We start from the raw sequence: 20940 nt of genomic DNA, 5'->3' as shown, positions 1-20940 counted from the left end.
CTCTTCTCATTACTTGCCTCTTCTTTTTTTGACTGCTGCTCAATTTTTTAAGGCATGAACAACTACGGCACTGGTTACGCAACTACTGGCTATGGAATGACCGGCTACGGCTCAAGTTATGGTTCAAGCTATTCCTCGCCCTATAACAGAATGGGCATGGGGTATGGCTCTAACTATGGTTCTTCATACTCCTCGCCCTATTCGCGGTACGGTAGTGGCATGTATGGCTCATCGCTTGGAGGATACGGCTCGTCCTATGGTGGATATGGCTCAAGCTATGGCTATGGCATGAACAGGATGAACATGGGAATGAACGGTATGAATGGTATGAATGGTATGAATGGCCCTATGGGGCCAGAAGAGATGACGCTCATGCAGCGCATGGAGCAAGGAACTGCCCCGACGTTCCAATTGATTGAATCTGTTGTGGGTGCGTTTGGAGGATTTGCTCAAATGCTCGAGTCAACATTTATGGCGACGCATTCGTCATTTATGGCCATGGTAGGTGTGGCCGAGCAATTTGGTCATCTGCGTGGATATTTGGGACAGGTCTTGAGCATTTTTGCTCTTCTTCGATGGGCTAAGAGTCTCGCGTATCGTCTTGTCGGTAAGAAGCAGCCAGTCAACACTCAAGAATTGACAGCGGGCAATTTTCAGGAGTTCCAAGCTCAACCAAGATATTCCAAGAGGCCGATTATCATTTTCTTGCTCGCCGTTTTTGGTTTGCCATATCTTATGGGCCGCCTGATTCGTGCCCTTTCCAATAGGAGCCCACAGCCACAGCAGCAGCAGGGCATGCTACCTGGTCAAGAAGGACAAGCTTTCACTTCAACCTCAGCAGCAGTCAACCCCCAGAGTTTGGATTTTGCCCGTGCGTTGTATGATTTCACACCCTCAAATCCACAACAAGAGTTGGGCTTCCGACGTGGTGACATTATCGCTATTTTGAGCCGACAGGATCCTATGGGTCAGGAGTCTCTTTGGTGGCGCGGACGTCTTCGAAATGGTGAGATGGGCTTATTCCCTAGCAACTATGTTGAAATCATTAACAAAGGTGGCAGCAATAACAATAACAACAATGCCAACGCCGGAGCCGTATCTACCACCGGAGTTTCTGGAGTCGCTAATGTCTCTTCTGCATCAGCACCAAACCAGGTATCTGCAGATGGCTTCCCAGCGCTCCCCAATTCCCAGAATGCTGCCGAAATTCAAGCAGCCCTCGCCGGATCTGCATTTGAAGAGTTCAAGTTCTAAAGTTTATATTCATGCCTTTTCAAAAAGCTGATTACTATTAAGACAACCCTTTTTTGGCCATCTTTCAACTTGGTCATAACCTATACCTGTACAATATGATTTCTAAATAAAAACACATTTGACGACATCTAGAAATTAGTCAGGTGCCAAATGAACAAAAAAAAGTTTGAACCACGATCAATGCATGTTCTTTCCCCCATCATTCTCGTCTTTATTTCTCATCGCTACATTTCTGACAGAATTCAGGAATTAAAGTTTGTTAATTATTATCTTTATCATCATGTCTACGTCGTCTGCTCGACTCTTTGTATGCCAAAAATGCAACCAGCAACTGACAATTGATGAATCGCTGCAGGACATTAACTCAGCCGCTTTTGACTTGCTGCTCGGTAACGCAGGAACTACTATATGTATCTGAGCATTGTTTTGCATCTGTTCTATGTTCACAAGAGCTAATCGAGTGCATTGAATATTGCGTGGAAGCTCAGGCCCCTTGTCGGACCAACATGGACATAGCTCTATTGTGGCAGGTGATCGACAGACTATTCCTGGTACGCAACGGAAACTGGGAGGCTCTTCGGGAGAGACTTCAGCAATGTTCACTCGTACAATCCCACCAAATGTCCATCCTTCCAGCACTAGGATCAGCAACCAGGACTCATCCTTATCTCACCAGTCTGTGGATGCAGCCGAATCTTTTATCATGCTTTCAAAAGGGAGCTCATCTGATTTGTCTCATCTTCAGCATCTCAACCACCAACCATATAACTCCAGAGGATCTATTAACTCTTCAGTGGGCGGCCAAGGGATTAAATTGCATACTGGCAGTAATGTGAGCGGTGCCTATGACTCGTTGTTGAATGAGGGTTATAGCTCAAGCATAGGAGGGCCTAATAGTCGAATTAAATCATCTAACAACGGAGCGAACGACGGGCTCGAAATTTTGTCTACGACAGACAGGGCAAGTAAGGCCAACCGACTGCGCACGACAGGGAAGCTTTTTGATTTGATGTCTGCAAAGTCGGATATCGACCATCCCTTGTGTAATGAGTGTACAGAGATGTTGCTAGACTCACTAGCGAAACAGCTCCAAGATATCTCACGAGAACGCGATTGCTATATCGATTTCTTGCGTACTGTCAATTCGAACGTGGCAAGTGACGGAGAAATGGAGGCACTTGAAAATGAAATCAAGCAGATTCAATTGGATGAGAGTGCCTCTATTCAGGCTCTACGTGATATTGAGGATCAGCAAAGGGCTGTGCGCGATGAAATTGCTATGTTGGAGCAGGAGTCATTGGCTTTAGATAAGGAGGAAGAAAGGTATGTGGGATTTAGCCTTTTTTTTTTTTTTTTTTTTTTTTACATGTAAGGCTAAGAATTGGGCAAATGACTTTATTTATGTAATAGATATTGGCAAGAGTGCAATGATCTCCAACTTGCGCTCCAGTCATTCCATAATGAAAGAGACAGTGTTAATCTCAAGTACGACTATGATGCAAGGCAGCTTGAAAAGTTGCATAAGACGAATGTCTATAATGACACATTTTGTATAGGTTACGATGGACAGTTCGCCACAATTAACGGATTTAGACTGGGAAGATTACCAACACAGCCCGTAGACTGGCCCGAAATTAATGCTGCTTGGGGGCAAACTCTACTGATGCTCCATACGATTGCCAACAAGCTCAACTTTACTTTCAAAACCTATCGACTTGTGCCATTGGGATCATTTTCTCGTATAGATAAGATTGAGGGTGATCGTGCAAGCTACGAGCTTTATGGATCAGGAGAGTTTGCAATAGGACGGGTGTTCCTGAATAGAAGATTCGATAATGCAATGGTGGCATTTCTGAACTGTCTACAGCAACTTGGAGACTATGCGGAGCAGCAGGGTCCGAAGCTAGAGCTCCCCTATAAGTATGTCTCCAGTATGGGTGTGTACTTGACATGATATTGGATGGGGTTTCATTCAGTTGTTTGACCGATATTGTTTCTAATGAATACTTAACAAGGATTAACAAGGACCGTATTGGCGATGCTTCCATCAAGCTTCAGTTCAGTCAGGGCGAGACATGGACCCGTGCCTTGAAATATACACTCACCAATACCAAAGTAAGCTATATTTTATAAAATGATGTCAAAAAATGCCATAGAAGTCTGAATTAACCAGGTTCTTGGGTATGTGACACAATGTAGTGGATCCTTGCATATGCTTCCAGTAATGCTGCTTCTAACATGACACAGTATACGCCCTCAGCTCCATCATTACCAATATCAAGGAGATCATCGCCTGTCGCGAAGGCCAATAGCACCAATACCAGAACTAGCACTAGCACTCATGCCCAGTAATGCATATGAAATAAAAAGTGTATCTTAATTAAGACTAATAATTTTATATCACGCGAAAGCATGTGCAAGGACAGCGTGACTTCGGGATCAAGCCCTTATTCTTTTTTTTTTTTTTTTTTTTTGGGTCGTACTCCTTTATCACCCCAACTCCTCATTTTAACCTTTTCACATTCTGCAACTCATCAACTGCAACTCGGACGTATCCACATCTTTATACTCCCCCTTCTCACGTTTATATTGCTCCGATCGCCGCAGTCAACGACATCCACAAATTAAAATTCATTTACCTTATCCGATATCATCGTAAAAAAGTCCTAGGCCATCCCTAAGAAACATTCAGCCTAGATGGAGCGACGTCGTGAAGAATTGGAAAGGAAGAGGCAGAAGCTGGCGGAGCTTAGAAGGGCACGCGATGAGCGCAAAGGAGCATTGTTAGTCGCTCAGCAAAAAGAGTCAGTATGTGTTGGGTTTGCAGTAGTTCAGCCTTTGTTTGCGAACCTGCTTTGACTACATCCACCATCACCACTTGGACAACATCCGGACTATAATCTTAACACCTATAGATGATTTCATCTTTTTTTTGGTCAGCTTACTAGTGGTGGAGCTCCTAGCACTCGTCGTGAGCTCGAGGACTTTGTTTCTTCTCTCATAGATAGACCTTCAACTCCTACAACGACTATTGACGGAGGCTCAGATGCTGGGTCAGACAAGGGTACTAGTACCACTACGACTGTCATATCCTCTCCTCCTTTCAGTTCAAGGTTTGTTGTCGCTGTGAAAAATGAAAGGCTGTTTAGATTTCACGAATTGTCCCTTTAGTGCATTATCAGGCACTTTAGCTGTTGAAGAAAAAGTTGATTAATATTTAAATTCAAAACAACTTTTTTATAGTGCTTCTCAACCATTGCCACAAGCATTGCCTCGTCTCATACCTCAGTTTACTTCTGTCGAGACTGTTATCTTCGATATTCCATCAAAGGTAGATGAAGTGCTGCTGTTGTTAATAATTATTAGATTTTTTTTTTTTTTTTTTTTTTTTTTTTCAATATTTTTGACAAATCTTGTAATACCTTCTGCTAGGAGCGTGTCGTCTACAACAAGGAAGTTCAGACTGTTGAAGGCTCATTCGAAGCGCAGGGGCCATCTGAGGAGGAGATCAGGGAGCAAATCAAAGAGGAGTTTGCGCGGGAGGAGCAGCTGCGCTTAGAAAAACTGGAGGCGGAGCGTCTGGCTAAAGAAGAGACTGCTCCCAAGGAGATTCCAGGTATGTTTATATGCTGCGGATGTAATTATAGAATGCCAGTAGTTCGCAGGAGCCTACACTAATCGAAGGACATAATGCATCCATTGACTATAATAGAGCTTACTGATGAAGAGCGTAAAACCATATTACAGTCAACTGAGTTCATTGAATTTGTCGATCACTCCTCTAAGATTCTCGAGCGAGCTATGAGTGAGAAATACGATTTTATGAAGGATTACACTTTGGGACTCGATGACGAAGCGTAAGGGATTAAAAAAAAAAAAAAAAAAAAAAAAGTTTATATCCAATACTTTCGTCCGGACTGAGAATTTACCTTTTTTTTTATTTTTATTTTTTATTGTGGTGTTCAGAGAGGATCTCAACGGAAATAGGATGCGACTTGTCTGCTCCTTCCATGACGATAAATGGTCCAAGAACAGGTCTGTTACTGATGTCGGTTGGTCTACCAAGGTAGTGTCTAATGCTTGGTATTAGGATATATACTTTCTGCATGTTTACTTCAGTAACTGACATCCTTTTTTTCCCGGCTGGTTTGATAGCATCCAGAGCTGATCGTATCCTCATATAATAAGAACCCTTTGGCTGTCAACGAGCCCGATGGTATTGTCTGTGTTTGGAACGTTCACTTGGATGATCGACCCGAATTTGTCTTCCACTCTCAGTCAGATGTTCTCACGGTTCGATTTTCTGACTTTCACCCGAACTTGATTATCGGAGGCACTTATTCCGGACAAATCTTACTTTGGGATACACGCGCCAAGTCGCTGCCTATCCTCAAAACCCATCTTTCTGTGGGCGGTCATACACACCCTGTTTATGCTATGGATATGGTTGGTACGCAGAATGCACATAATCTAATTAGTGTGAGTACAGATGGCACCATGTGCTCATGGCAGTTGGATATGCTGGCACAACCACAGGAGACCATCTCGCTCGACTATCCTGCTCATCACATCACAGACGAGGTTGCAGTCACCACTCTCGGCTTCCCAGATGGTGAGACAAATGCTTTCTGGGTAGGTACCGAAGAAGGCGCAATATATCAGGCAAATCGATACGCCCGTGCAGGAAGGTTTGTATAATATCATCATTAGTTTTAGGTTACATCGAGATCTAGGTGATGTATTTATGAAGGGACACCATATAACATCTTATTTTCCCCACGTATAGCCAAGCTGGAATCAACGCAACCTATTCCTACAAGGGACACTTTGGCCCAGTCACTGGTCTTCATTTCCATCCTTTGTTCGGACCTGTGGACTTCTCGGATCTATACTTAACATGCTCTGTAGATTGGACTGTCAAGCTGTGGCGCAAGCGAACTCATGCTAAAACAACCACGGCTGATAATTCTGTTGTGCATCCTCTGTACTCGTTTGAGACTGCAGATGATTACGTATATGATGTGAAGTGGTCGCCTACACACCCTGCTATCTTTGGTACAGTGGAAGGGACCGGCAAGTTTGACGTCTGGAACTTAAACATGGATACAGAGGTACCAGTCATGAGTACAGTTGTGGGAGCAGGAAAGGCACTGAACAAAATGAGCTGGAGCAAGGATGGTCGTCATGCAGCCATTGGTTCAAGTGATGGCCATGTTTATGTTTATGATATTGGAGAGGTAACGTAGTATGTCTCGTATCGACATGGGATATGCTTTGAATGTTGTGGATAGCATTGATTAACTGTTTTGGTAAATCCCTCATATAGATGGCGACACCACATGCCGAGGACTGGAACGTTCTTCAGAGAACAGTAAATGAAATGATATCTACCCAAACACATGGTAGCATTTATGCCAATGAGTTCTAAGATTGTCGAGTATCCATTTAATATTAGGTCACATGATACGCTTGAATAAAATACTGTGACTATTTCTTTTCCACAAAAAGAACTTCATCGTTAGTTTTCAAACATAAACACCAAAAGAAATGTTACAGCTCTTTCCTTCTTTGTCTACGATTCGCATTAAGCAAAGATGAATTACAACGCTGGACAATCCTCGGCTCCTAAACCTCCTGCTGCCGCCATGACATACATCTGTGCTGAGTGCGGATCCGAAAACGAAATTAAGCCTAAGGAACCCATTCGTTGCAAAGAATGTGGTTACCGTATAATGTATAAAAGGCGCACCAAACGAAGTACGTTTTCGTTTGTTTTATTTGTTTTGTCCTATCTTTTCTCTACGTCTCGATTCCCCCGACGAGCAGCGCTGTTGTTTTCGTTCTCAAATGGCATCATATATAACAGATACATAGCAAGACTGGATAAAATCCTTCTTTTTCTAATTCTAGCACCATGTGATCCGCTGTTGTCAGAGAGACATATTCATGTATTTGATTAATGTTCATGTGAGACTAATCGTGCTGTTCTACTTCAAATGCAACCTCTATTTCATCATATAGTGGTTCAATTCGAGGCTCGTTAGGCAGCAACTTCGTCTTGGATGAACACATTAAGCACTCAAAAAAAAAAAAAAAAAAAAAAAAAAAAAAAGGAAAGCGGCAGGCAACAAACATATTAAAAATAAAATAAAAATTAATAAAAAAGAATTGTACAGCTAAAGAGGTAAAGTGTCAGAGAGTAAAGACTAACGGTCTCGACGAATGATTCGTTGCGCGCAGACATAGACGTCGTGTTTTGAATGCACGAAGGACTTTTTATTACCTCGAGATGCAGAAAGAAAATCGAAGACACCAAGTGTCTCTGTTCTGGACATTTAACTCTCTCTGTTCAAAGATAGCTTCTTCTTCGCCTTAAGGGAGTTGAATCTAATCAGGTTGCTTTACGCCTACGAAGACAGAGATCTCCAATACTCCCTCACAAGTCCTTTTTGTCCGATCTTAATGCGGCAAGGGAACATGTAGCTTAACGCCCTTATGAACTGACATGCTATTTGTTCTCTGAGAACGAGCTTCTATACACCAAGCATACTCTTTACCTTTATACGCAAGGGCCTCGAGGTCGACCATTCCTAACTTATGGCCCACAGAAACAGCCTTTGAGCGAGACAGCAAGTAACAAGTCCGTCAAGCCCAATTGCGTGAACTCATGGATGGATCCGTAGAAAAGTCATCGCAGCAAAGGAAGTTGACTGATGAAGGCAACATGAGGATGAAGTACGTTCTGACAAGTATTTTCTGCGCGAACAGGTATGAACTGAAAGTTTTGTCATCCTCTCATAAAGAAGCCCCCTAGTCATTCTGTCCTCATTGCTATTTACTACAAGCTCAAGAGAATGAGACTATGCTGGCTAGCAAGAACCCTGTTGAATATGGATCCCGGATCAGAACCAATATATAGCAGTCAGGATTGATCTTGGTGTTTACAGCACGGCAACAGTCACCACCAACAACTCAAACAACAATTACGGAGTACTTAACTTAAGCATATCATAGACATATTTGTATTGTAACAAGGATTTATGAAGAAGTTGATCATGCGAAACATAAAAACAAATTTGTCATCATGCTGCTGACAGATGAAGCCAGCTAGAGCTAACTATAGAAGAAATTGGGGTCATATCAGGCTTGCCCAGCACGCTTACAACATGACGACGAGCCTTACAGAAGCCTTAGTTGCAGTATAGAATCCATCTTGCGAGAGAATTCGACACTTCAATCTTTATATTCGAGCAGGATATTTAGTGCATCTAGAGCAAGTTAGTATCATCACACTCGACAGGGGCATCACTCAATTCCGCAACGGAACTGAAGCGCGCTCCAAGTGTCTCAAAGGGCCCAGAAGCCGTTGATTAGGATAAAGATTGGAAGGTTCCGGCCGAAAAAGCTTTTCTCAATCACCATAATGCTATAGAAACTGAATAGCTCAACCATGTTGAGTATTATTTCTGCTTTTTGTCTTTGACTTCACGCTTGGTCCCTTATTGTAGCACATGATTCAGTAAATATGAAACATTGTCCGTTCTCTATTTAAACTTTCCAAATATCACGTGATATGGGCACATTCTCTACTACAAACCATGCTTTCCTTCAAACAGATCGTCATACTATATTGCCACCAACATATAGCATTAATGACATCACTGAGGCGACTATGAATGGCCCTGACGCACTTCAATCAATTCCCACAGTGGCAACAATAGCTTCCTCAATAAAAGGAATGCCGACTGACATGTCTGAATCCGATGCTACTATTGGGTCAAAACCAACATTTTCTGGACAAAGTACAAAACAACCAGATGTGCAAACAGAACTCACTCGTCAAAAAATTGTGAACATCATTGATCACCAATTTGACCTTGAGATTCTTTTGCGTCATGCAGAGAGAGCAACTATAACACAAGAACTCCTCAAAGCAGAGCGTATGCTAGAAGATCTCCGGCACGCTATTTTGAGCGGTAAAGTTGAGCTTTATCGAATGAAAACTCAGTGCTTTTATTATGTATTTATTTTCGACCGATCATTGACAATATCAAATGTACACTCGACTGGCAAAAAACGAATGGCTGATAGCTCTTTTCTTTTGCTCATTTTAAATCGACACAGAACGTCAGGGATCACCCTACGGTAACTCAACAATCTCACGTACCTCAGGAAGCCAAAATCCACAGCAATATACCAGTGCCCGACTGAGCAGGCGAACGACGGCTTATCAGGGACAAACCGTGCGACAACCGGAGGCTCTTTACGCTGTCCGCGCGGATGGACAGTTTGTTAAGTATGACAATTACCCCACCTCTATAACAATGATCGTTATTAACAAGGAAGGGATCTATTTTAATATCACTGAACTTTGAAATTGATCAAAAATAATAGACTAGGCTGTCCAAAATGTGACCGATACGACTTTGGAAGTATACAGGGGCTCATCAACCATATGCGTCTCTCTCATAAAATTGTCTTCAAAAACACAGTTGAAGGTGTACGATTTTGTGGCATTGTGGTGGTAAGTAAATTATTGGAAGCTTTTTTTTTTTTTTTTTTTTTTTTTCTACAGTTTGGAAAAAGATGTAATTAAGGAAATTAAATGATACATGCCAACCATATCCCATTTGTCGACATAACAAAAGCCATCAAGCGAAGTGCCTTCTGACCATCCCTGCCGCACTAAAGTCGTGTTTAGTTCTTTGGGATCAAGGCAAGTCATTTTTGCGTATCGACATTGAATCGAAACATCGAAGGACGCAGACTGATACTTTGTTGGTTCACTTTAATTATCTTAGCGACGCACAAGGACAGGGTGACTTTCCAAAGGTATGGACTTTGAACATCAATAAGCATATGACGCTGTATCAATGTTATACAGTTAATAATTAACTTGAAGCATTTTATGAACGGATCAATAGCCGACAATTAAAACATATGACGAAGACGTGGAACTGGAAATGGATGATGATCGCGCAAGTGAGAGTAGCCGCGGACCACTGTCTCAACCGCCACGGAAAAACAGCGATGCGTCAGTCAATTCCTCAAATACTGGAACGGAAAGCGAATCTGATACTTCTGATGTGGCCTCTGCAGGTGAATCCGAATTACATACTGGAAAGAGGCGGCGGTCGTCTCTTGCATTGAGCATTGTACGTCCACAAAAAGGGACACCGGGATCGAAAGCAGAGGTGGGTTCGGATAGTGATGATACGGAAGGTAACAATGACAGTGGTGAGGAGACACTTCGACCGCCTCACGCCGGTAAAGGACCTATGAGAAAATACGACAGTATGTCACAAGGACCCTCATCAGCGTCCGTCTCTGGGCGGTCCAACGTATCTTCGCGGCAGGCAACGTCAGTATCCTACAAAACAACCGATAATAGGGTATCGACCACTGTAAATCCCAGAGCAACGGACCCTACAGTTAATCCGTTTGAGCGAAATGATCTAGAATCTTTTACGCCTATTTCAGGATTTCCTGCAAATACACCATCCTCTACTTCATCTCAAGCTACATCTATTTTAGGACCGCATACAGAAATACTGCCACAATCGCTGCACACACAACAAATTCAGCCAACTATCATCACTTTTGGCGCGAATGCTATTCATGCTGGAGTCCCTGCGCCGCTGGATACTGTCGGGTCACGATTTTACGTCAAGAGACGGATTGTGATTGGGAATGTGTCCAAGTATCTACCAGAAGACAAGCGTGACCCTAGACTCAGGGAATTCCCATATAAGTGGATGATCTATGTGGATGGCACCCCCAAGCCGGAAGATATTACTGCCTATGTCTCCAAAGTTGAATTTCATCTTCATGAGAGTTATAAGCCAAATCATATAGTCACCGTCTCAGAACCGCCTTTTCACCTCAGTCGTTACGCATGGGGCGAAACCCAGATCAAAGTCCGTTTATTCTTCCATGATGTTCGGAACAAACCAGTTGAGGTGTATCACCGTCTTGCTGTACGTTTTATTTTTTTATTTTTATTTTTATTTTTATTTTTTTTTTCTATTTTTATTTTATTTTATTTTATTTTTTTTCTGGTATGTGTGTTCAGCTTCTCGATAGAGTGCTAAGTAGTTTCAAGGCTAAAGAGAGATGATTACTGCTATATTCATGATTTTAGTTGGATCCAACCCTTTGCGGAAGACAAGTACATGGAAGAGAAAGGCATGTTGATCTTGAGCTGGATAGAAACACGACTTTTGTAACTACAACGCCCTTCCAATCTCGATCCAAAGGCAGTGCCAGCAAATCCGGCTCGCGAAATAATATAATCTTGAATTCAGCTGCAGAAGTGGCAATGGCAGATGGTGCGGAGGAAGATGAAAGAGAACTACAAAACACGCTCTCTCATCCAGGCACGTCATCGATCGACTTGCGCAACATTGGCAATAACACTGCGACACCAAATGGGTTAGAATCAACTATCGATACAGTACGAGCTGCATCTATGAATGGCGACGTATCCACAAGACATAGAGCAAAGGAAACCACGTTTTCTTATTGCAAAGCATGTGGATCGCTCTGGGAGCAGCATCGCAATGCAGTACTTGGTATGGCAGGAAATATATCTGAGTCTGTTTTATTGAACGAAGATAATGGAAAAAGAATCCCTAATTGTCCGCATCACCCTAGTTTCTATGCCATCAAGGATGTGGAGGAAGAAGAAGGAATGCTACTTTCATTGTTGGTTGGGCGCTCCAAGAACAAATTTACACTAGATATGCTCAAGAGTTGCGGAATTGTCGATCAGCATGGACGGCCCATTTCTAAGCACGACATTATAGTGATGGATATGCAACAGCACTCGGATTCGGGTATGGATTTGGATATTGGTGACAGTGAAGTGCCCTTAACAACGCCTACGCAGGCACAAACATCATTAAGCCCGACGGACACACCATCAAAAGAACAGCAGGCGAAAATACAGCAGTTGACGGATGCATTCCAAAAAATTGAGGTATATAAGAGTCGACGCTCTGAAATCGATTGGGTTCTTTCTGTCATGGATGAACTCAAATTGAAGACGCTGTTTCTAGATGGTGGTCTTAATGGCGGATCTGGAGGATCCAGAAACGGACTCCGAGATCGCGATCAGGCGCAAGAGAAGCTGTTGAATGCCCCTGATTTAATGAATGTGCCAGAATCGATGTCACAAAGGGCAGTCGTTGGAGGCCTCTTAGTTCACGCAACAAAGGCTTTTTTGAACCGAATCCTTACTAAGGCTATTCGCATCTATCGTGACGAGAGCGAAGCAGAGAAAGGACCAGAGTCAATCATGATGGAATTAGATGAAATGCATGAGTCTGATAACGAAGGTGGTTCTAATGGCACCAAAACCACAAAAGTTTCGGATAAGCTACTAGCACCATACCATATTTATCAGGCGCTGCATTCAAATCCCGAGGAGCTGGACTTCCTCACAAGCCAGTACGAAGACATGGAGGGTATTGGCGAGGCAATGGTATGATTTTTATTTTAGCACATGTATCTTTTTTTTTAAAAAAAAAAAAAAAAAAAAAAAAAGCGAACTATACGCATTCTTGGGTGCTTTCTAGATCTATGCCTACTTTGCTGTTTAAATGCTAGCTATTTCTTGTGGCAGTGGTTTAATACAGCATATATTGAGCGTTTAAGCTCATGCTGCGAGCCCACCAGTTTTGTTCCCTTCACGGTCATTTAACTTGACTTCGGAGGCTTTGGGCTGTTGAGGAGACAAACGTGACGATCGTAGGCTCTTAAAGAGCTCAGAATTGCGCCATTCTATGATCTTTGGATGATGATTGATAGTCTCTTTAACTTTGAGAAGACCAGGTGCTGTTTCTGGGGTGATACACTGGGCAGCATGTGGGAATCTCTGAATAACTTCGATCAGTGCGGCAGCTCTTAGGTCGGCTAATGTAATCTTTAAGTCCAAAAAAAAAAAAAAAAAAAAAAAAAAATCAAATAAACATCCAGACCGATATTAAAGATAAAAATATTAGGATACTAGGAAAAGGGTGCTATCCGTCCTCTTTTTTACCGTGTCGCCAACATAATGGCCGTTTGACTGATTGGCTCTCAAGTGCTGTTCATGGATCCTGACCCAGTTTGGAATCTTGACAGTTAAAAAGTGGTTGACCTGCTCTTGTTTGACTTCAGGAGAAGCCTTGAGGTTGATAACGGACGACATGAAATCATCCAAAAGGGAGGCTGTAGACGAGGTGAAGGCGCTGATCAATGCTTCTTCGTAAGAGTTTTTGCCCAGACAATTGAACTTTTTGGCTAGATATAGCTCAATGGTCTTGCTCTCTGCTATAGCTACAGTCTTTTATTCAAAAAAAAAAAAAAAAAAAAAAAAAAAAAAAGTTAAGTATTTTCCCATGTTCAGATATTATTGTTCGTCTTTCCCAATATGATTTTGGATCCTTTACTTGGCTTCCATCTTTAGAATGGACATAGAGGACGGGCATGACTTCAAAGGGTGTAGAATGCTTGTCCAGATTGTCACTGTTTTCCCAATCTTGGGGGTAAAGCTGTGTCCATTGAGCCTTCCCAAGGGCCAAGAGATTGCGGGTTGGCCCCAATACCCCGATACTGTCAAAATACAACAGCGAAAAGGTGCTGTCAGAAGCATCGAGCACTACAGCTTGTGCTGAGGTGTCAGCATTGTTGCATGTGGGTGGATATGTAGCGACCATGATGCGATATGACGGTTCAAAAAATGTGTATGTGTGCTTATGAGAGAAAAAAAGGTAAAAACCTTGTTCCAAGGGCCCATTTTAACCTCACTTTTTTTTTTTTTTTTTTTTTTTTTTTTCCAGCGGATTACAAATCGCTTCAAAATACATGACAAGAATAGCCTTTTGCATAAAAAAAAAAAAAAAAAAAAAAAGATGGGCCTGGGATAATTTCCAATTTATTGACATGGGAATTGAATTTTTATTTAATCTGTCGACTTTTGTTAGAGAGACGAATATCGGGGTGTGGTTTTTTATGTTTGTGAGGAGCATATTTGTTTGATATTTATTATTAAAAATACTAAAGGCGGCGCTTTGTAGCCATAGAAACTACAAAGCAAAAGAAAACTTTTTTTTTTTTTTTTTTTTTTTTTTTTTATTTCTTTAGGGACAATAGCCAATGTCTTGAATAATATAATAGATGCCTTGTCTCTTAGTCATCATCCACTTGGATTGCTTCTAGGACAGGAATAATTTGGTCCCAAAGCTCCTTACCCTTTTCAAAAAATTCCACTCTGCCTGCTGTATAGTCCAGTAGACACTGTCGCATGTCTTTTGTTTTTTGCAGCTGAAAAATCTCATACTCTTTGACCGTCTCGTTTGAGAAAAGGACAGATTCGTCATTGCTTTTCACCACAGCATCTTCCAGCTAACCAACGACAAAATAATAAAAGTAATAATAATAGAGTCAGAGATTAAAGTAGCAGAAAGAGAATTCATAAACCGTAATCGCCTTGGAGCGGCGAATATTAGGATTTATACCCACCTCTTTAATCCTCTCCTCAACACGCTTGATCTTTTCCTGCTTGGCGCGCTCTTGATCCACACCCTTGATTTCATCCATTTTTTGCTGGAAGAAACCCCCGATAGTGGCTGACCCACCAAGGCGTCCATTGCTTAGAAGTCTATCACGCTCAGTCACCTGCTGCTGTAAATAATCTGTTAGCTCCTCGAAATCCAGCTGTTTTTGATCCCGTAGCTTAAGGACGCTCTAGATTATTTGTTATATGTCAATATCAACATTAATATCAACATCAACAGCAAATTAAGAGGTTAAGTGCTCTCCTTTTTCCTCTCTTTTTTTAAGTAAATACAAAAAATGAGTGTACGATGTCAATCATGCCAACTTACCTTGACGCTGTTGCAGTAGGCTAGACACTCGTGAAGTTGTGTTAAAAACTCAGTATCCTCACGTGTCGACTAATAGATCATTCAATCACAAGGTACAAGCCATTAGGACAGAAATGAAGTAAAATTTCTTGCTGGCATGAGCATTTATGGAAGAATAAACTAACCAGTTCGTTTAAAATGGTAGCGTAGCTGGCTACCGTGTGTGCAAAGCGGTGTAGAGGTTCTGTGATACCAGTCTCCAAGTTACCAAGACCGGCTACCGAGCCTCCGAATTCTCGATAGTCTCCTTCAAGCTCCTCATGTCGTTTTAGAATCCTTTGTTCCAGTTTTTCCAATCCTTGCAAGTTTTCTTCTAATTTGTCAACTTCATCTCGCATAGCCACAAACTTCTCATCAGGCTTCTTAATCTTTGAAAATGCATTTAGCAATGCATCTCCGATAGCATCTAAGCGACCCTCGTCCTGTCGTTTCTTGTTTTGCTGTGCAAGGTCTGAGTTCCAGTCTTTCGAATCCAGAAATACACGAAGACTCTCTGCACGCTGGAGTGTTGGATGGACAGCAATCTTTTTCAAGAACCGTTCAAGACTCGCTCTACGCTTCTCCACAAACTCTGGGCTGAAACGGTCACCACGAACATAACCTAAACAATATTATATAGTCAAGTAGGGAAGGGAACCAATAATAAGGCTCATGTTTATTTTACAGAGCCATCTGACAATGATTCGTATTTTTCATAGTACGTACGCATGCGGTGCTTGTCGGGTAAGGGAGGAAGAATTGCTTCTGGGTGATCTCTACCCAAGACGTGATGAAGCCATGCAAAATCTTGAAATCGACGACGGACAGATACGCTAGGTCCAGAAAAGCCCTTCATCTCGGTCTGGATAAAAGATAAGAATTCATAAGCCGCAATAAACTTTTAAACAGAGTATAGTATACATATAAAGAAATTAAATTTATAAAAATTACCTTTGTATTAACTTGATACGAAATAAAACTATCAGTCGAACCTTCCTTCTCTCTGTGCGCATCAGTTACTGTAATCTCCATGGGGATTAACTTGGTCAGAGCTTCTGCAGCTGACGTAGACAGCGCCAACCCCGAAATTTCCTCCAAGATCTCTCGTTTTGGCGCTTTCCCTGGCGCGTTCGACTAATAGTGGTAATGATGTGCAAAAAAAAGATCATGCATATCAGGTTAGCTATTTTAACGCTTCAAACGAGCCATTTCAATTGAGCTGATGAGAGAGAGAATAGGAAAGAAAGAAGCTTCCTTACTCTGTGAGCTTGTCTGGAAGTTTTATTTACGCTGCCATTGCTCTGGTCATAATGGTCACTGTTACTTCCTCGAGTATCGCGATTGAAATCACTAAAACTATCGCTATTGCTGTTTGCAACAGTGCCAACACTGGTTTCCTGTCCATGAATGTCTATAACCTCATTGTCAAGAGGCTCGTCTGCCCAAGCAGATGTCTCTGCGGGAAGGATGACAGAAGAAGCAGCAGCGGTGATGTCGTTGAGGTCGTCTTCGTCTTCGTCCGAAGAGGCAAATAAAGACGAATGCAGTGTGTTGTTACTATGGAGTTTGGTATTGTTGCTGTTATCACCTGGAGCGTCTTCATTATTCCCATGAGAGCCTGTTGGTGAATATGTGTCCCATGCGACGGAGCTGTATCCTACATCGTTGTTGTCCATGGCGGTGCGCGAGAGAAGTATCAAAGGCGAGAACAAAAAGTGAATGCAGGTTGTCAAAACTAATGTCAAGAGACATGTATTTGTGTCAAGGTGTCAGTCTATGGCCAGTGTCATTCAGTTCTTTGGTGACTGTCCCTGTGATGTTGCCTCAGAAGAATAATTTGAGCTCATGAAAATGTATATAAAAAAGCAGTAACCTTTTTTTTCCTTGCAAGTGGGGTATTTTGTGATCCCTTGAACTTTTTAAGTCTCTGTCTCTATGAACCATGATGAGTAAAAGTCGGCGGCTAAAGGAAGCACTAGTGTAATGATATATGTCAGTCCTCCTTGGTCTATCAAAAGCATCAAATAGCAAACATACAAAGAAAGCTTGTACATTATAAATCCGTTTAAGGCTTGAACTTGGGGAGCTCCTGTTCATACCTGAACTAAACGGACCCGCCTATACCAGTTTATCCACTACAGATGCCTTGGCCAAAATATGCCTTACAACCGCTGCAGGTCAACAATGTGGAAGATTGAATCCTTAATGGCCATTACCCTTTGAAACTTATGGAAGGAAGTCCCAGCCTTGCTTTAAACAAAAAGAAGAACAGAAGCTTGCAAGTATTTCCTTCATTCTTAAATTTTCATCATCGAACAACTCTATGATCCACAAAGTAGAGACAGTCCAAAGCATTGTTCACAACAATTATGTACATAATATGACGCAGCTCCACGCCCACACAAATTTCCTAGATTTGTGCGTCTCACCCCTGTTTATGACCACCATATCTAGAAAGGATGTAGGCTCATCAAAGGGCTGGTTTATCACAAACAGTCGAGAGAAGACTCCTATGACAGGATCGAGCCAATTCATTTGGTTGCGAAACCCTTGCTTACTAATGTCACGGCTGCATACGGTAGAACTTGAGGACAACGTGGCCTCAAGTTGCTTCACGTAAAGACAACACTTGTGACAAAGGTTTTCTGGGTTTGTGCGCTACTATAAAACCTGTGAATACTTGAATTTTTTTTTTTTTTTTTTTTCAACAATGGAGCAATACCAAGCCTGAGGATTAGTGGATTTTTCTTTTGCGGAGTCAGCGTCACCACCATGTTTGTTGCAAAAAAAAATTCAAGGTTGCCATAGAGTCTACCAAACCAGCGGGTTTACTGCTCGATACGATACGTTATCTTTGGTGCGTATTTTTGGAAACCGAGCATTCAGAGGATCGACTAAGCCAAGTAGGATCTCGTCCAAAGTTGAACGAACTGACTTATTGAAATAGGGATTGACCTCGGGATGATCATTCCTCTGCGCTGTAACCCCATCATGTTGCTTTCAATCAGACATGCTCTAACCTCATGGCCTCACGCAGATCAATGTTTATCCTAAGCGAGACGTTCCAGTCAACCACGGTTGACAGAAAATTTGAACACATTGCATGTTCTGGGGCCCTTAATATCAGATAGCCAAGTGTGGTTAGAGCGGATATTCCTTCCACATGGATGGGGAGCACATCTAGGTGTTCAAGTCTCCGGCGTCTAGCGATGGCCAACGAACCCCTGGTTAGCATACCCTGTTGCTCCATGCGCTTACTTCTGTAGGGTGACAACATGTTGCGCTTACCAGGCATTTTGCAAAGGTAGCATGTTAATACACAGATACACTTCCAAAAAAAAGACTTTTGAAGCACAAAGCCTGTGCGTTGGTTACCCCAATTTGTCAGACTAGTGGATAATAATGAATAGTCTCAGTCCACGGCGCGAAGGCGAGGTAGTAGAGCCGTGAAATTGCCTTACCAACCCTACGAATGACACCACCATCCATTGCGATCCTTGCAACGCCTATACATCTTGTTCACACAGAGATCAGACTTTATGCCAGAGCATGCTGCCACAACCTGCGAATAACCATCAATCACACTCAAGAACAGTTAAGTCTTTGGGTTTTACTAGTTTCTAATGTTAAATATCTACTTTGTTACACGTTAAAAAGCACAGACTAATTAAGTTATTTTTTAAGGGTATCAAATAATGCTTAGTTGTTTTTGGACCACCTCTTGATTTTGATTTTGGACATCAAGCCTGAGTTTTCTATTTCATGATTGGTAGGAGAAAAATGAAAAACGGTCATTAGTGGTCAGTTAAAAAACGTGTTTGTGTAACCATGAAAACCCAAGGTGTTACACTCGCCCCTCTTGAATTTTTGTTTTTTTTTTTTTATCATTCTTCGATTCATATTTGATCATTTTGTACGATAGTCGCAAGTATAGAAAGGTGTATTTCTTTCTTTCTTTCTTTCTTTCTTTTCTCTTCAAGTAGTTTCTTATACTGAGAAAACAGATGTACGAGTACAAGGGAAATTAACGGGTACAACAAAAAATAAAAAAAAAATGAAGAATATAACAAGAATAAAATGATAAATAAAATGGATGAAAAAGGGTAAAGATAAAAATGGGGAGGCCATAACGAGTCACCCCGAAGAGAGAATAGGATGCAATGGAGATGAGAATAAAAAACAGTGATGGTAACCCGGGCCTTTTTTTTCTTTTTTTTTTTTTGCATGCGTGTATGCGCGTATGTGCACATGATGTATTGGTGCAGTATTGGTGCAGGAGATTTGATATCAAATCATCTAGAAGCATGCAAACTTACTCTTGCGGCCCATTAGCTCCTCCATCTTGGCCTCCATGATTGCCCTTGCCTCAACAGCTTTCTCGCGCTCTCTTCGCTCTTTTTCCAAAATGCTTTCAAGCTCCTGACGATCTTTCTCAGACTTTAGCTTGACCGCAGTCAACTCGGCTTGAACCTTCTCTATTTCTTTAGCAAGGGTCACCTTCTCATCCTGTGTCATTTGCTTTTCATTCTGAGCAACCTTAAGCCTCTCCTCCGCCTCTGCAAGCGCAGCTTCTAATCGTTGAATCTTGCCTTGCTGCATCGCCTGCTCAACCTTGAGAGCCTGCACTTGATGGGCAAGTGTGTCCACAACTCCGCGAAGTTCGTTTACCTCCACTCCTTGGAGTGCTTGTGCAGTAGCAGCAGAGATATTGCTTACACTCATAGTGCTTCCTGTTGGACTAGCCCATCCATTACTATGACCATTAGTACTTCCATTGGTGTTGAGTCCAGCATTGAAAACCGGTTCTGAAACATTAGACGATGTGGAGTCACGCTCACGACGAACAACGTTTGCAGCAGAGAGTTGTGCGTTGGGCGCACTACTATTTACACGACTGTTGATCGATCCCGCTCTGGAAGGCCGCATGCTAGGAGAGGAATGCGGCGACGATGTTTCCAGATTGAAAGTGCCGCCAATTCTGGGTGAAGAGGGTGCATTTCCATTCAGATGTGCTGGAGTGACCTTTCCACCAGGAGCTGCACTTGCCGGAGGAGGAGGTAGAGGAATTTGAGGTGGAGGGGTAGGTGGTGCTGCGCCTGTGGGGCCATTGAGCGTTGAGTGTCCACGCAGCGCTGGGGACATCTTGTCTGTGCTGTGATGGTGGACAATAGGTGAAGATACTGACCGTGCCAACTCGGGGTCAGAGTTCTTGTGATGAATACCAAGACCAATAGCTGAAATTGATGACATCGGCGGTGTATGTTTATGGGCATTGCCTTCACCTGTTGTTACTTGTGAGCCGGCATTTGCCTGGAGTTCAGCAATCCGCTCTTCCAGCATCTTGATATGCTTGGCCTGTTGAATAAGAGTTGACTCATGCCTTCCATTCCGGAGCTGTGAATTGGGCTGTTGTGAGCCAGATGCAGTGGTACTCCAACTCTGACGTGGTGTTGCCAATGAGTCTTCACCACTTTTGTTATTCATAAAGTAATCGGATGAGTTTGATGGCTTATGTTGTAGGATACGCTCTCTATCATCATCGTGGAGATAACTGACAGGACTAGGACTTGCATTGCGGTCCAGCCGCTCCGCTCGATCCTTGAGCATGCGAATTTCATTTTGTTGCGTCTGGCTCTCTAGAACATGTTGAAGTTTGATCGCTTCTTGTTCACGCTCGAGAGTTAAGAGTCTCTCTTGTAGGCTATGGTTTTGCTCATTCAAATCTGCTATAATTGAAGAAAGTTCCTCCGAAGACTGTAGTGCTTGATCACGTTCAGCCTTGAGTGCAGATATTTGAGCT

At 42.4% G+C, this 20940-nt stretch overlaps 9 protein-coding genes across 9 annotated transcripts; 5 read left to right on the top strand and 4 right to left on the bottom strand.

The window, feature by feature from the left end:
• Nucleotides 1–195: 195 nt before the first annotated feature.
• Nucleotides 196–1053, top strand: BCR41DRAFT_283945 (Peroxin 13, N-terminal region-domain-containing protein; the record flags this gene model as incomplete). The annotated part of the gene is made up of 1 exon (XM_022020257.1): nt 196–1053. A coding segment is annotated over one exon (858 nt), but the record flags the coding sequence as incomplete, so codon positions are not given.
• Nucleotides 1054–1957: 904 nt separating this feature from the next.
• BCR41DRAFT_310376 (autophagy protein Apg6-domain-containing protein) lies at nt 1958–3606 on the top strand (the record flags this gene model as incomplete). The annotated part of the gene is made up of 4 exons (XM_022020987.1): nt 1958–2577; nt 2665–3174; nt 3270–3369; nt 3454–3606. The coding sequence occupies 4 exons, from the start codon at nt 1958–1960 to the stop codon at nt 3604–3606; spliced, it is 1383 nt and encodes a 460-aa protein (XP_021878301.1).
• A 139-nt stretch (nt 3607–3745) lies between these two features.
• BCR41DRAFT_359864 (WD40-repeat-containing domain protein) lies at nt 3746–6756 on the top strand. The gene is made up of 9 exons (XM_022025275.1): nt 3746–4062; nt 4195–4367; nt 4498–4585; nt 4687–4870; nt 4967–5111; nt 5221–5320; nt 5410–5942; nt 6041–6491; nt 6581–6756. The coding sequence occupies exons 1-9, from the start codon at nt 3952–3954 to the stop codon at nt 6680–6682; spliced, it is 1887 nt and encodes a 628-aa protein (XP_021878300.1). The 5' UTR covers nt 3746–3951; the 3' UTR covers nt 6683–6756.
• A 24-nt stretch (nt 6757–6780) lies between these two features.
• On the top strand, nt 6781–7333 carry BCR41DRAFT_326305 (DNA directed RNA polymerase). Its single transcript, XM_022021612.1, has one exon. The coding sequence runs from the start codon at nt 6849–6851 to the stop codon at nt 7212–7214; it is 366 nt and encodes a 121-aa protein (XP_021878299.1). The 5' UTR covers nt 6781–6848; the 3' UTR covers nt 7215–7333.
• Nucleotides 7334–8888: 1555 nt separating this feature from the next.
• On the top strand, nt 8889–12761 carry BCR41DRAFT_388779 (hypothetical protein). Its single transcript, XM_022028039.1, has 7 exons — nt 8889–9230; nt 9379–9550; nt 9649–9778; nt 9903–9970; nt 10056–10086; nt 10179–11231; nt 11396–12761. The coding sequence occupies exons 1-7, from the start codon at nt 8927–8929 to the stop codon at nt 12740–12742; spliced, it is 3105 nt and encodes a 1034-aa protein (XP_021878298.1). The 5' UTR covers nt 8889–8926; the 3' UTR covers nt 12743–12761.
• Nucleotides 12762–12798: 37 nt separating this feature from the next.
• On the bottom strand, nt 12799–13977 carry BCR41DRAFT_388778 (hypothetical protein). Its single transcript, XM_022028038.1, has 3 exons — nt 13686–13977; nt 13295–13579; nt 12799–13177 (listed from the first exon to the last, which is right to left on the bottom strand). Exons 1-3 carry the CDS (start codon nt 13950–13952, stop codon nt 12911–12913), a joined length of 819 nt encoding a protein of 272 aa, XP_021878297.1. The 5' UTR covers nt 13953–13977; the 3' UTR covers nt 12799–12910.
• A 447-nt stretch (nt 13978–14424) lies between these two features.
• On the bottom strand, nt 14425–16172 carry BCR41DRAFT_310510 (hypothetical protein; the record flags this gene model as incomplete). The annotated part of the gene is made up of 6 exons (XM_022020994.1): nt 14425–14640; nt 14758–14982; nt 15123–15191; nt 15287–15762; nt 15867–16002; nt 16092–16172. The coding sequence occupies 6 exons, from the start codon at nt 16170–16172 to the stop codon at nt 14425–14427; spliced, it is 1203 nt and encodes a 400-aa protein (XP_021878296.1).
• An 887-nt stretch (nt 16173–17059) lies between these two features.
• Nucleotides 17060–18435, bottom strand: BCR41DRAFT_373451 (hypothetical protein; the record flags this gene model as incomplete). Its single annotated transcript, XM_022026779.1, has 4 exons — nt 17060–17148; nt 17570–17798; nt 17973–18111; nt 18161–18435. The coding sequence occupies 4 exons, from the start codon at nt 18433–18435 to the stop codon at nt 17060–17062; spliced, it is 732 nt and encodes a 243-aa protein (XP_021878295.1).
• A 319-nt stretch (nt 18436–18754) lies between these two features.
• Nucleotides 18755–20400, bottom strand: BCR41DRAFT_359859 (hypothetical protein). The gene is made up of 2 exons (XM_022025274.1): nt 19457–20400; nt 18755–18895 (listed from the first exon to the last, which is right to left on the bottom strand). Exons 1-2 carry the CDS (start codon nt 20388–20390, stop codon nt 18840–18842), a joined length of 990 nt encoding a protein of 329 aa, XP_021878294.1. The 5' UTR covers nt 20391–20400; the 3' UTR covers nt 18755–18839.
• Between the last annotated feature and the right edge of the window lie 540 nt (nt 20401–20940).

This window comes from Lobosporangium transversale (assembly GCF_002105155.1).
Source record: "Lobosporangium transversale strain NRRL 3116 chromosome Unknown BCR41scaffold_39, whole genome shotgun sequence".
Classification (NCBI taxonomy): Eukaryota; Fungi; Mortierellomycota; class Mortierellomycetes; order Mortierellales; family Mortierellaceae; genus Lobosporangium; species Lobosporangium transversale.
This window is presented reverse-complemented; position numbering and strand designations above follow the sequence as displayed.

What these genes read in the sequence shown, in the direction of transcription:
- BCR41DRAFT_326305 (XM_022021612.1), top strand. Translation starts at nt 6,849, where the DNA reads ATGAATTACAACGCTGGACAATCCTCGGCTCCTAAACCTCCTGCTGCC.
- BCR41DRAFT_388779 (XM_022028039.1), top strand. Translation starts at nt 8,927, where the DNA reads ATGAATGGCCCTGACGCACTTCAATCAATTCCCACAGTGGCAACAATA. An exon ending in CCGGCACGCTATTTTGAGCG is followed by an intron (nt 9,231 to 9,378) that starts GTAAAGTTGAGC and finishes AAATCGACACAG; the next exon opens with AACGTCAGGGATCACCCTAC. An exon ending in AGGTGTATCACCGTCTTGCT is followed by an intron (nt 11,232 to 11,395) that starts GTACGTTTTATT and finishes TCATGATTTTAG; the next exon opens with TTGGATCCAACCCTTTGCGG.
- BCR41DRAFT_359864 (XM_022025275.1), top strand. Translation starts at nt 3,952, where the DNA reads ATGGAGCGACGTCGTGAAGAATTGGAAAGGAAGAGGCAGAAGCTGGCG. An exon ending in TGCTCCCAAGGAGATTCCAG is followed by an intron (nt 4,871 to 4,966) that starts GTATGTTTATAT and finishes TGACTATAATAG; the next exon opens with AGCTTACTGATGAAGAGCGT. An exon ending in ATGTTTATGATATTGGAGAG is followed by an intron (nt 6,492 to 6,580) that starts GTAACGTAGTAT and finishes TCCCTCATATAG; the next exon opens with ATGGCGACACCACATGCCGA.
- BCR41DRAFT_359859 (XM_022025274.1), bottom strand. Translation starts at nt 20,390, where the DNA reads ATGTCATCAATTTCAGCTATTGGTCTTGGTATTCATCACAAGAACTCT. An exon ending in GGAGCTAATGGGCCGCAAGA is followed by an intron (nt 18,896 to 19,456) that starts GTAAGTTTGCAT and finishes ATCATGAAATAG; the next exon opens with AAAACTCAGGCTTGATGTCC.
- BCR41DRAFT_388778 (XM_022028038.1), bottom strand. Translation starts at nt 13,952, where the DNA reads ATGGTCGCTACATATCCACCCACATGCAACAATGCTGACACCTCAGCA. An exon ending in ATTCTAAAGATGGAAGCCAA is followed by an intron (nt 13,580 to 13,685) that starts GTAAAGGATCCA and finishes TTTGAATAAAAG; the next exon opens with ACTGTAGCTATAGCAGAGAG. An exon ending in GCCATTATGTTGGCGACACG is followed by an intron (nt 13,178 to 13,294) that starts GTAAAAAAGAGG and finishes TTGGACTTAAAG; the next exon opens with ATTACATTAGCCGACCTAAG.